At 44.1% G+C, this 13547-nt stretch overlaps 1 protein-coding gene and 1 long non-coding RNA gene across 6 annotated transcripts in view; one reads left to right on the top strand and one right to left on the bottom strand.

The window, feature by feature from the left end:
- Positions 1 to 13547, bottom strand: part of CPLANE1 (ciliogenesis and planar polarity effector complex subunit 1) — a 171681-nt gene that overhangs the window by 81413 nt on the left and 76721 nt on the right. For all 5 annotated transcript variants that reach the window (XM_075932522.1, XM_075932519.1, XM_075932523.1 and 2 more), the window contains exons 23-24: positions 9795 to 9956; positions 9521 to 9629 (exon numbers count right to left, since the gene is read on the bottom strand). In XM_075932522.1, coding sequence (XP_075788637.1) covers positions 9521 to 9629; positions 9795 to 9956 — 271 coding nt within the window. The remainder of the gene's footprint in view (positions 1 to 9520; positions 9630 to 9794; positions 9957 to 13547) is intronic.
- LOC142829966 (uncharacterized) overlaps positions 1 to 13547 on the top strand; it is a 66267-nt gene that overhangs the window by 2131 nt on the left and 50589 nt on the right. The window lies entirely within an intron of this gene.

Here is a 13547-nt window from a genome sequence, read left to right as displayed (position 1 = left end):
CCGTTTGGGTTTCAGCATCGCCTGAGGCCTCTGGCGAGAGCGTTGGTTGTCGAAGGGCCTCTGTTGCTGGTGTTGCTGCTGCCACTGATACCTGATGTAGGAGTAGTCATATCTGCGCTGGTATGGTGAGTACCGGCGTCTCTTTAAGGGGAGAGTGTACATCCCCAGAGTTCTCAAGGTTGTTCAAGAGTCTTTAGAAGAGTGTAAGCTTGAGTCCATGGTTTCTGCAAAGAGCTTATCCTTGTTGAAGGGTAAGTCCTCGACTTTGGCCTGTAGTTCCTTTGGAACTCCCGCCGCTTGAAGGAAAGAAGCTCTGCGAATAAAGATGGCAGTAGCAGCAGAGCGAGCAGCAGTGTCAGTGACGTCCATGGATATTTGGAGGGACGTTCTTGCTGATGTGTAGCCCTCCTGGATTACTGACCTCAGGATCGATTTCTTAGAATCAGGGAGATGATCCATGAGGGGAGTGAGGCATGAAAAGGTGTCAAAGGTGTGGTTGGAGAGATGCGCCAAGTAATTGGCGATTCTGAGGAGTAACGTGGCTGAAGTGTAGACCTTCCTGCCCAGAAGGTCAAGTCTTTTTACGTCCTTATTGGAGCCCTGATGTTTGAGGTGTGGGGCTCCCTCCCTCCCTCCCTTTGAAGTGTGGGGCAGCCCTCTGTTGAGCTGCGTCGACTACTAGGGAGTTAGGTTGTGGATGGGCAAAGGGGAATTCCATGCCCTTCGGTGGTATGAAATATTTCCTGTCGGCCCGTTTGTTGGTCGGAAGAGCGGACGCTGGAGCATGCCACACCTCATCATCCAGTTCCAGGATGCCCTCATCAAGAGGAATGGCCAGGAGAGACCTATGCTGCGGTTGCAGATTCCTGAAAAGCTTGTGTTGCTTGTCCATGAGTTCCTGCCGCGGGATCTCTTGTGTGATAGCCACCCGCTTAAACAACTCTTGGAGCTGATGGAGGTCATCTGGTGGAGAGCTGTCGCCCGGTGTGACTGCCTCATCTGGCGGAGACGAGTCTGGGATGGAAGACCCCGGTAGGTGGTCCCCGAAGGCGGTGTGATCCGTCTCTGAAGGAGGATGAGGTGGTGATGTTCAATGGTGCAGTGGGGTAAGAGGAGCTGGAGAGCGTCTGCGTGGTACATAATCGTAAGCAGAACGTGATCGATAAGAACAGCCGCTGTGGGAGTCTCGAGAGTTGCGGTCGACGTGATGACCTTTGTCATGTTGCAGTGAGCAGTCGTGGTGATAGTTGGAACGGGCGTAGTATCGGTACGGAGAACAGAGCGAACAGGAATGGATGTCTGATGCCCTGGAAGAAGCAGGAGACAGAAAGCTGCCTATAGTGGTGTCTGCGGTGGGAAGGTGCAGCAGCCAGGAATGGTGAAGGCAGCCTGGAAGAGGCATGGGGGGACCCATGCCAATGGCTATAGCGGCGTGGAGAACGAGGCACCGGGAGAGGCGAGGACAGCGCCGGCGAGAGAAGGCAGGAGTGAGAAGAGCTCCGGCCCGGGGAGATCAAAGGAGCAGGACCCGGACCTCCTGATGTGCCGGCGTTTGCTGCAGAGACAGCTGGCACGGTGTTAATCAGCGCCGGGAGCTCAGAGGCAGCTGCAGCAGCTGGCGCCACGCCGGCAGGGAGGCAGGTCGGCACCGCACAGAGGCTTGGGAGCGTTGAGGGTGCCATGATGATCGGCTCCGGGTCCGATCTCGGAGCCGACTCAGCTCTCTGCAAGGGAGGCAGAGGCAGCAGCTGAGGCAATGCTGCCTGGCGAGCCTGCACATGCAAAGGCTCCCATGGTCGTTTCGGCTTTGGAGCCGTTGAGACAAGGGGACCTGGCTGAGCCGCGCCAGAAGTCCCCGGTCTTTCAGGTTGGCTCTCAGGTATTCAGGACAGCTGATAGGGATCTTGTGGGAGAGATCCTAGGCTTTTTCTTAAGTCCTGTAATTGGGAAAGAAGCCCCGCACTTGTGAAGCTGTTGGTCTGGATCAGTTTGCTGGGGCTGCAGGGCTCTATCAAAGAGAAGCATCCGAAGACACCTCTCTGTCCTTCCTGGCTAGAGGTAAGTCTGGTGCAGTGGGTACATTTTTGGGGGACATGGGATTCCCCCGGACACCGGATACACTCAGAATGACCATCGGAGGCTGGCATTGCCTCCCGGCAAGAGCTGCATTTCTTGAAGCAGGCAGCTGACATTTTGCCGGTTTCCCTGAAGTCCTCTTAGCTGAGTCTTATCTCTAGGTAGAGATAATGTGGTGATAATGTCTCTATTATGTTGTCTTTATCTCCTGTTGTTTCTTTCTTTCTTTCTGTTTGTGGGGGGGTTTTTTGTTTTGTTTTTTTAAACTATGTACAAAGGAGTGGAAGGGAAAACAGCTGAGAAGCGGGAGATAAGAACAACACGCGGCTTTTATTCTTATTCCCGTTCAAGTTTTGTTATTCTTTGGTTGTGGTTTTTTGGAAGAAATGAGGGAAATAAAGGCGAAAGAGAAATAAGGTATATGTACAAGGGGGAAAAACTAGAAATAGTCTAATTTAGTGAGCAAGTGAAGAGCGCGGTTCCAAGCGTCTGCAGCCTGAGGCAGTGAAGAGGAACTGGTGGGGGGCAGGACCATGCGAGTCAGAAAAGAGCACGAAAGCTGCGAGCCCGCGGCACATGCGCGGTCCAGCCGAACACTGCTCATCACAAGCTTCCATCTGCGGCGTCGGGGCAAGCCCAGCACTCATACTGGAGCACCCCTGGGGACATCCCCGAAGAAGAACTGTAGGTACTGGGGGTATTTCTAATTTTTTTTAAAGGGGTACTTTATTTAAAAAAGGTTGCGAAACTCTGGAAATGGTTTATTTCGTATGGCATAGCACTTCACTATGTAGGAAACTAAGTCTGGAGATGCATTATGATGAGAGAGGTTCAACTTTGTAATGTTCCACCACTGAAATTAGCAGTCAGTCTGATTCATGAAAAGATCGAGACTTGTCTATATAGAAAGCAAATACTCTGTGCACGTCCAGAGTGTGAAGCATATCCTTTCGACTATTTACGTGTGGCTTAGGGTAGAAGGATGAAAGGACAATTGGTTCGTTTATGTGGAAGTCCAAACAGACTTGAGGGATGTGGATGCAATATAACCTTGTCCTTATTAAATGTGGTATATGATGGCACTACCATTAAGACCACCAGTTCCCCAAATCTGCGTGTGGAGGTAATGGCCAGTAGAAACCTAACTTTGATCATCAGAGTTGATAGTAGAGCAGTAGCTAGTGGTTCAAAGGGAGCATGGGTAAGAGTATTCTAGAACCAGCTCCAGGTTCCATGTTGGTGGTGGTAATCTCTGTTGCAAGTATAAATTCAAAAGGCCTTTGAGGTACCTCTTAGTGATAGGATGTGCAAAGATTGATCAACCATCAACTGATTTATGGAAAGCAGTGATTGCTGTCAAAATGTACTTAACAGGGAAGTAAGAGCCAGTCCAGTTCTCCTCAGAAGCAGGATACAATCCAGTATTTCATGTAAAAGTGCTGTGTATGAATCTAACCATTTATCAGAGCACCATAAAAGAATCTGAACCATTTTTGGAGGTAAGTGGAATGAGTAGATTGTTTCCTGCTACGTAAGAGGACATCTTTTACTTGGTTTGAACAGTGGAATTCCCCTTCTTTGAACCAACAATGAACCATGCTGTCAATTGTAATGCATGGAGCTGAGGATGAATTAGGGTTCTTCTGTTCTGGGTTAAGCGGTCATGATATCTGGGGAGATGATAGGGTGGTTGAGGAGACATCTGATACAGATAGGGAAACCACATCTGTCATGCCCAAAATGGGGCTATGAGAATGACTGTTGCCCCATTTCTGTTGAGCTTCTTGAGGACTCTGGGAATGAGTAGAGTGGGAGGAAAAACATATAAGAGGGGGCCTCTCCAGTTGAGGAGAAAGGCATCCCCTAGAGCAGGGGTGTCCAAACTTTTTTCAAAAAGAGGGCCAGATTTGATGAAGTGAACATGCGTGAGGGCCGACCATTTTGCCTGACATTCTTTGAACCATTAAAATAAAATGCAAATTAACTATTTTATGCAAAGTTTATTGCAAACGGCATACTTTTCATTTCGTCACATGGATGACAAATCTAAACAGGTGTTAAATCACTCTGCCTTTCATATCTGAAGGCCAGATGAAAAAAAAATCCAGGAAGCTGAAATATGTCAGGAACACTGTAAAGTACATTACATATTATTGGTAATAAAGGTTGTCTGTCAACTTTTAAGTTCAAAAAATATGAACAGGAACATAACACCAAGTATACATGTTGTGTCCAAATATATTTATAACTGATTTAGACCAACTGACATTAACTGAGATTTTACAATGTATTCATCTCAATTGAAAAAAAAAACTTGCCTGCACTAATGTAAGGGTGAAACTGAGATCTGGACTGCAGCACATAGGCTAGGTCTGGTTCAAAGGCAGTGGTTTTGATGCGCAAAATGTCACGCAGGTGCGTCACTTAGTCTTGTCCTCACACGGTTCTTGTTAAAGTTCAGAGCAGAGAATGTCTTCTCACACATATATGTTGAGCCAAACAAGCTCAGCATTTTCTTAGCCAATGTTCGAATCTCTTGAAACCGGCTCTTATCCAGTTGGCGGTAAAAGTTCACAAGAGATAGCTGTTGGTGACGACTGCGTAACTCGCTGTCACAATGCAGCTCAATGAGCTCGAGCTGCAGCTGATCTGGAGCATCATCAGGGTCAACAGAGAATGGAGAGGAGAAAAGGCTGATCTCCTTTTCAATAGCTGCAAAATCCTGAAAGCGCCGTTTAAACTCCCCAGCCAGAGATGCCATGTCTGCTGCATACCTGCTCGTTTGCGCACTGATATTGTCCTGTGGAAAACTGTTCATTATTTCCTGCAACGCTGAAAAATGTATGGTATTGGGCTGTGTTTGTGACAACTGCCTTATGAAAAGTTGCAGCTTTGTTCCAAAGGCTTTGAAGTGTGAATAAAGCTGGTTCACCGCTGCATCTTTCCCCTGAAGACTCGTGTTCAGTACATTCAGATGCTTTGTTATGTCAACTAGAAACCCCAAATCACCCAGCCAAATAGAATCAGATAGTTCTCGCATTGGTTGTCCCTTTGTTTCCAAGAATTCTCCGATTTCCTTTCTGAGAGAGTAGAAACGCTGCAGTGCAAACCCCCGACTGAGCCATCTTACATCGTTGTGCTATAAAACATCTTCGTATTCAGCCTGGATGTCCAGTAGAAACTGTTTAAAATGGTGGTGGCACAGGGCTTTAGAGCGAATATAATTAATAGTCTTTAGCACCGGTTTCATAACATGATCATATTTGAGATGTTTAGCACAGAGAACTTGTTGATGAATGATACAATGGAGTTTAATAGCTTTGCCTCCTTCTTCGATCACCTTGTTACAGATTAGGGTTGATAATCCACTTCGTTCACCAACCATTGCAGGTGCCCCATCAGTAATAATCCCAGTAACTTTGTTCCAAGGCAGTTTCATGTAATCTATGGTGGAACTAACAGAAACAAATAAATCTTTTCCTCTTGTTTGGTCCGTAAGGCTCTGGAGGTCAAGAAGCTCTTCCAGTCACATTCATTTCATCGTCCACCCCTCTCATAAAAATCAGCAACTGAGTTGTGTCAGATAGGTCCGTGCTTTCATCACAGGCTATTGAAAAGAAGTCAAAATCCACTCCTGTGGACGTCAACTGTCTCTTAATATCTGATGAAATCTCTTCAATTCTCCGTTCTATAGTGTTACGAGCCAGGCAAATGTTGGCAAACTCTTGCTTCTTCTTGGGACAGATATTCTCAACCATTTTCATAATGCATTCTCTGATAAAGTCACCCTCAGCAAAAGATTTGCAATTTTTAGCAATTAATGTTGCCACCTCATAGCTTGCCCTTGTGGCATTTTCATTTGACTCACGGGCTCTTGTGAAAAATCGCTGTTGTGACATTAAAACAGGTTCAAGTTGCTTCAACTTTTCACTGCGGTCGCGCCCTGTTAGCTTGTCGTATATGCTATGTCTCGACTGGTAGTGTCTCTTGACATTAAATTCCTTATAAACAGCATATCAGACAAACACAGTGATTCCATATTTCAGTAAGTATTGACACTGTAGAACTGGTTGTGACTGCGAATACAAGGTCCTGGATTGTTTGGAACCGTTGTAATGGTAGGTATGCTCTTGCTGTAGCAGACTCTAGTTGAGCGCCTATGAATTCTAGGATCCGTGTAGGTCAGAGTTGATTTGTGTTTGTTGAGGATATGACCGAGAAGCTTGAACATTTGTCTGGTTATTAGTATCATACGGAGTGTATCTGTAGTGGATGGTCCTTTTATTACGCAGTCCTCAAGGTAAGGGAATATCATAACTCCTTGTCAGCGCAGGTATGCCTTGTCAACAGCAAGTGTCTTTGAGAACACCCTGGGTGCTGATGAGAGGCCGAAAGGCAAGATGCCGTACTGATAGTGCTCTGATCCAACCATAAAGCATAGGAATCATCTGTGCGTGGGGTGTATAGTGATATGAAAGTAGGTGTCTTGCAGGTTGAGGGCTGCAAACCAGTCTCCTTTCTCTAACACTAGATTATGGATGATAGAGTCACTATTTTTGAATCGTTGTTTCTGAAGGTATTGATTCAAACTATAAAGGTCTAGAATAGGCCTCCAACCACCCGTCTTCTTCACTATGAGGAAATAGTGGGAACAGAAGCACCTGACTCTGAACTCTTCAGGCACCGTCTCGGGCACTGCTCCAATGTTGAGAAGTTGATAGACCTCCTTTTTCAGTAAATCTTCATGAGAGGGGTCCCTGAAGAGGGAGAGGGAGAGTGGAGAAGTGAGGGGTAAGTGTTGTGAATGGAATGGTGTAGCCGGATGTTACCATCTCCAGACCCAACAATCCAATGTGATGGCGGCCCAGCGACGGTGAAATGGTCTCAAACGATGGTGGAAGGTTGGGGCGGAATATTCGGGGTGACTCAGCAAGGGGAAATTCTGCAAGCCCTCGACCAGGACCTCAAACCTGCTGCTTTTTAGACTGCTGGTTCGAGTTATGATTGTTCTGAGGATGCCTCCTCTGAGGCCGCTGTCTTGCTCTAGATTGGCTGAAGTCTTGCTGCTGGTATCTTCAATATGAAAAATCACAATGTCTTTGGAACTTATGGTGGAATGTACATACCCAAGGTACGAAGGGTGGTTCTTGAGTCTTTAGTCAAGTGTAGAACCTCATCTGTCTTTCTGGAGAATAATTTTTGCTTATCAAAAGGGTAGTGTTCCTCTTTCGTTTGCAGCTCATGGGGGACCGCAGCGTACTGTAGCCACAAGGCCCTCCTCGTAACTGTCGATGTCACCATAGCACGAGCTGCCACATCAGCCACATCAAGGGCTATTTGGAGAGATGTTCTTGCTGAAGCATACCCCTTATGGACAATGTATTTTAATATTGGCCTCTTTTAATCCAGCAGGTGTTTGATGAGGGCCATGAGCGTGGTATAGCTGCCAAAGTTGTGGTTGTACAGCAGGGCTGCATAATTAGCTATGTGGAGAAGCAGGGTTGGTGAGGAGTGAACCTTCCTTCCAAAGAGATCCTTGAGTTTGCTCTCCTTATCGGCAGATATTTTTGTATTGTGGAAGCCTGAATCTCTGTTGAGCAGCATCTACCAAAGAGTTAGGTTGTGAGTGGGAAAATAAAAAGTCAGCGCCCTTCAGGGTGACAAAATACTTTTTAATCTACACCTTATTAATTGGAGGCATGGACACTGGGGTCTGGCAGCCTCCATAATGTCCTCATCTCTTGGAATCACAATTTTTGCATATTGGGAGGGCTAGAAGGTTTTTCAGAAGGCGGTGTTGCTTCTCTTGTACCTCAGTTAGTTGCATGTCTTGGCTAGCAGACACTCTTTTAAAGAGATCCTGAAACTGCTTCAGGTCATCTGGTGGTGACTGATCATCCAGGATAACGGCTTCATCTGGGGATGAGGAGGAGTGGTCAGTCGGTGAAATATCTGGCTAATCTTCCTCCATTTCAGATATTTGGCTCTCCTCAGATTCGGATTGTTGAGCTGCGGGATGTAAGGTGAAGGATGTCTCTGTGACCTCCTGCCTGTGTAGCAGTGTGGGAGAGGTTGTGGATCTGTGTACAGAGAAATGTCTGAGGCAGCAAGGTGCGTGGTATGCCAGTCATTTGTAATGGTGATGTGTTGACCAATGAGAAGGATAGTTGCAATGGTATGCATTCCTGTGTTGTCAGTATGCCAATCTGTTAGGAGAGAAGTATTGGGATGAAAACACGCTTCATGATCATGTGCTGCACCAAAAGTACTGGAAAATAGGGTGACCTATGTGATCCCCTTGAAGAAGGGGGCAGTGATGAGGAACCATATATTTTGTGAGCTTGTCGTGGCGAAGGCTGGTGAGGTGCAGGCGATAAAGAGGAGGCTGGTCTATAATGCCTGTCTTGCCCCTGTATATTGTGCCTGGTGCCACTGAATTGTAGTGAAAGTGAGCACGGTGTAGGCAATGGGGATGATGAAGTTGGAGAGAATGTTAGCTGGCATCCCGTGCCCACTCAGATTTTTGTTGCGCCTTCTTAGGTGCCGGCAGGCTGGCTGACACACATGGTGCTGGAGCTGACTCCGTGTGCCTGTGCCTAGTTGCGGAAGTTATTTCTGAGTCGGGGGGCGGAGGGGAAAGAGGAGGAAATAACCCTAAACTAACTACTACAAACAACTAATCTATACAACAAACGAAAGCTTTGCTAGGGACTAAGTACTTGCGAAGCAAGAAAGTCAGAAGCTCCAATGACTTTCACTAGCAGAAAGAAGGAACTGAAGTTGGAGTCGGATCAGCAGGGGTATATAGGCAATACTGCGAGGTGTCACCACAGAGGGTGCCCACAGCTAACCTTACAGGTACTGCTAGGAAAAAGTTTTCCAACAATTTGGCACACAGCATATGCAAACATATATCATAATAGACATGAGCAATCACTCTAAGAAGCTGCATGTGATCCTTCATCTAGATTAATAACTTTTTACTGTTATTTGTAAGGACAATTCTTAAAAGTAAACAATGAAGAAATTTGAAAGTAGTAGCGTTTATATGCAGTACTGTAAAAATTGCTTTAAATATTCGGCCATCACACTAAAGATCATGGACACAAAACAAGTAGCCATTAACTCAATGATAGCTCAAACAACCATGATGGAATATTCAAAAGAGTCAAGTGTTTGGCTAACACTGCTCCCACTGAGGTTAACAATGTTACTACAGTATTGCCAAAGGGAGAAAAGTTACGCTAACACTGACCTCTTTTGAAAATCATACCATTGAACTTAATTTGTGATATTCTTAACTACTATCTAGACAAAAGGCAATAGTTTAATGTCTCATCTATAGGACAGAAATGTTACCTGTATTATTGTTCATAAGAACAACTAAAAACACAATAAAGTCATTAAGCCCATTTTCTATTTCCTGAGGAAAAATGTACATTACCTCTGACAATACAGTGTCTAAGTCGTTGCTGAAGTGCATGATATTTATCCCTTAAAGGAACTCTTACATCTTCAGAATTAGGAAATGCTTTCACCAAAATTTCTGCCACCTGTACAAAATATATCAGTTTCAAGGTTCATTTTGATGGGAAAAAACAACACATAGTAAAACTGCCAACAAAACTTGCATTATTTAGAACTCTAAAAATAACATTTGCATGGAAGCTACAATCTTGTCATTCTCAATGTCTTTTGAAGTTTTAGATTTCTTTTACCTTTCTGATTGGAGGTAATTCTCCAACAAGGCTCAGAATTATATCTTGAACTAGTTCCTCAACATTCATGAACCTAGCAAAAGGGAGCATGCGACAAGCCCATTCCATTGCATTGAGACTGTGCTCAACTATATGGGCATCATATTCAGTTTTCTTGCAGTCCTAAAAAAGAGAATGTCAGATAAATATTATCTGATTTACATGAAAAATTGCAGATAAATATATAATCTATGGGCAATTGTCATCATTTCATACCAAATATACAGAGCAAAGAATAGAAGCAAGTAGCTCAATGGCCTAGAGATAGCACTCTGTGTTAGCTAGCTTGAATCCATTGACTATCTTACATTCAAAATCCCAAAATCTATTACTGCTCTGGAAATAATTATTGGCTCTGCTGGAGAGAGCCTCGAATCACTCTGCAGCAAATCCTACAGATTGGTATCAACCAGCTCAAAAATATAGTACTGTGAGATTAAAGTTAAGCATAGCAAATGCACAACTGGTAATACCTAAATAAAAAATATTTCAGCAAAGTTTCCTAGGTGCACGTAACTTTTACTTCTGAAACAAGATACTGTAGTGAATAACTGGAATGCAACTAAGATGGATCAGTTTTGTTCTATAATACGATCTCTGGAAATTTGTTGCATACTTTTGTGATCTCCTAGAAAGAACTCTGTTTCACTCAGTAGGCTAATGCAATGTTACTCTAAGATATTGTGGTGTCCTGAGGCATTTTGCCATAATTATTCTATTAATATAAGTCACCAAAGAATAATGCTGTCCATGTCAATTATGCTATACATCTTAAATATGTTATTTTTCCTGGGACATTAGTTCATTTTAATGTGGTTAATTAAAGACATAAATCAAAAGAAATAGGACATTTTTTTCTTTTTTTGGTAGCAATTACAGTGATACATTCCATACTCTGTTTTCTTTATTTAATGAACTCATTAAAATGTATATCATAGATGGGTTGAAAAAATGCAAATTTTGTCTTACTGTGCATGAAGCTAATTTGGCACATTAACATAGCTTAGACCTTGGTGCTCAAAGAAACTAGGATAAAAGTTTGCCTCAATTTAAATCAAGGTTTTATCTTCCAGCATCATGACTCAAGAGAAGACAAAAGAAGAGAGAGATCTGATAACATATGGCATTTATTGTGTCTTCTGTAACAGTAATTATATATCAGTTGTTATAAATGAAGCCAAAATGTTTTGTGCACAAAGAAAACAAAAGTTAATATTGAAAAGATAAATTTGTATAAAATAGTAAATAAAACCAGAATATTTATACTTTGTTCAAGGGCCCACAGTAAGGCACTGGATATTGACTGTTTCAGGGGCCCACAGTAAGGCACTGGATATTGACTGTTTCAGAAGAAAGGTTACTTACCTTGGAATAGGTAGAGATTTTTAAAATGAGCAGTCCCTGTCTGCAGACCACTGCAGGTGCATATGTACTTCATGCACGTGACACCACAAGATTCTTGGTAGCAGGGTTTGCTTTCTATGCCCCTCTCCTCCTCAGGCACCAAAGGACGTAAGGGGCAGGCATGAACTGTTGCCTCTCCAGTAACCTTTCTACTGTGAACACCTCTAGGATAAGGTACCACATAAGGGGAAGGAGAGAGGCTGAGCAGAAGAACATAGCTTGGGACCACACATATCAAAGAACTCCAGTTACTATAAGGTAGGTAAGCTTTCTTTCTTACTTCTATCGAAGGTCTCTAAATTCTATATAGAAATCATTTAGGTGATTTCATAAAGGATTTAGTCCCTTGCAGGCAGAATGCCAAAGCTCAATGGAAAAATCAGAGTGTGCAACTTCCTACCACACTAACGGCATACATCTTTGGGAAAGGGAAAAGTAAGTGAATGGTCTCATTTAGGTGGAATACTGAGATTACTTTAGAAATGAATTTGAGTGTAATCTCACGGAAACTTTACCATTGTGAAAGAGACTATAAAATGGATTGGCCATAGGGGCCACCACCTTATCTACTCCTCTGGCTGGTTTTATAACAACCAGAAAGACAATCTTCATTACAGGTGGACTAGGGCTACATCTACTCTACAAAGAAAAGTCGGAAAAAGATCCACAAATTGCATACCACAATTTGCATATTTTTTCCACTTTTTTTCAGAAAGAGGTTTTTCCGACATTTGGCCCGTCTACACAGGGCCAAATGTCAGAAAAAAACCCTCTTTAAAACATCCCTTCTTCTTCGCGAAATGCAGTTTACAGGGATGCCGACAAAATGCATCCGCTTTTCTGACTTTTTCGGAAAGGCGGATGCATTCCTTCAACGTGGCAGAGTTTTTCCGGGATACCTCTGGTATCCCAGAAAAGTCTGCAGACTAGATGTACCCTAGGAAACAGTACACTAACTGTAACTGTATGCATTTCCTCCAGTAATTCTTAGGGAAATTCATAACCCTCTATGCAAGAGGTGGCTCGTATGGATTCCCTGTGTGACAGGAAGCGTTGTTCCAGGTCAGCCATAAAACAACGATTCCTCAGCTCTCGTCCACTAGCGCCGCTCCTCTACTTACGCTACACTGATGACATCATTATCATCTGGACCCATGGGAAGGAGGCTCTGGAAGCATTTCACCGTGATTTCAACAGTTTCCATCCCACCATCAACCTCAGCCTAGACCAGTCTACACAAGAGATCTACTTCCTGAACACTACAGTGCAAATAAGTGATAGTGTGTATTTCCCAAGATGCTGGATCTGGTGCACAGTCTCCTGATTCCCCCTCCCATGCCACGAAAATCCAGTGCTACCTCCATTTTTCCAGCAGGCTCCTTCTTCAGAGTGGAGGGAGGGAGAGGTATTGGAAAACTTTGCAATCGACTGGTCACGCTCCTGCAATCAACCAGTTGATTGCAATCAATAGGTTGGTGACCATGGCGCTAGGGAATTTATTCCAGTAGTTAACCACCCAGAAAGTTAAGAAGTTTCTCCTAGGCTGTGTCTACACTGGCACCCTTTTCTGTAAAAGGGATGCTAATGAGACACTTCAGAATTGCAAATTCCACGGGGGATTTAAATATCCCCCGCGGCATTTGCATGAACATGGCTGCCGCTTTTTTCCGGCTCGGGGTTTTGCTGGAGAAAAGCACCAGTCTAGACGGAATCTTGCGGAAAATAAGCCCTTTTCCGGAAGATACCTTATTCCTACTTTCAAGTGGAGATAAGGGATCTTGCGGAAAAGGGCTTATTTTCCGCAAGATCCCGTCTAGACTGGCGCTTTTCTCCGGCAAAACCCCGAGCCGGAAAAAAGCGGCAGCCATGTTCATGCAAATGCCGCGGGGGATATTTAAATCCCCCACGGCATTTGCAATTCTGAAGTGTCTCATTAGCATCCCTTTTATGGAAAAGGGTGCCAGTGTAGACACAGTCCTAATGTCCAATCTAACCCTTTTTGGCTGCAATTTAAGCCCATTGCTTGTCCTATCAGACATTAAGGAGAACAATTTTTCTCCCTCCTCCTTGTAACACCCTTTTAGATGTGTCATGCTTTAATCATTTGTATTTCTCTTCTCTGGACCTGCTCAAATTACTCAACATCTTTTCTGAAATGTGGTACTCGGAATTAGGGATGTTAAGAAGCAGGTATTTAACTAATAATGTAATCAATAGAATATTTACCGATTACACGATTAGTTGATGGGGAAGGTGCTCAAGTCCTGCTTCATGCTAGGTGTAAGAGCTACCACCACTTCAGCTCTGCAG

The sequence above is a fragment of the Pelodiscus sinensis genome, chromosome 6, assembly GCF_049634645.1.
Source record: "Pelodiscus sinensis isolate JC-2024 chromosome 6, ASM4963464v1, whole genome shotgun sequence".
Classification (NCBI taxonomy): domain Eukaryota; kingdom Metazoa; phylum Chordata; order Testudines; family Trionychidae; genus Pelodiscus; species Pelodiscus sinensis.
Note: the sequence above shows the minus strand (reverse complement) of the source record. Positions and strands in the feature narration are given on the sequence as shown.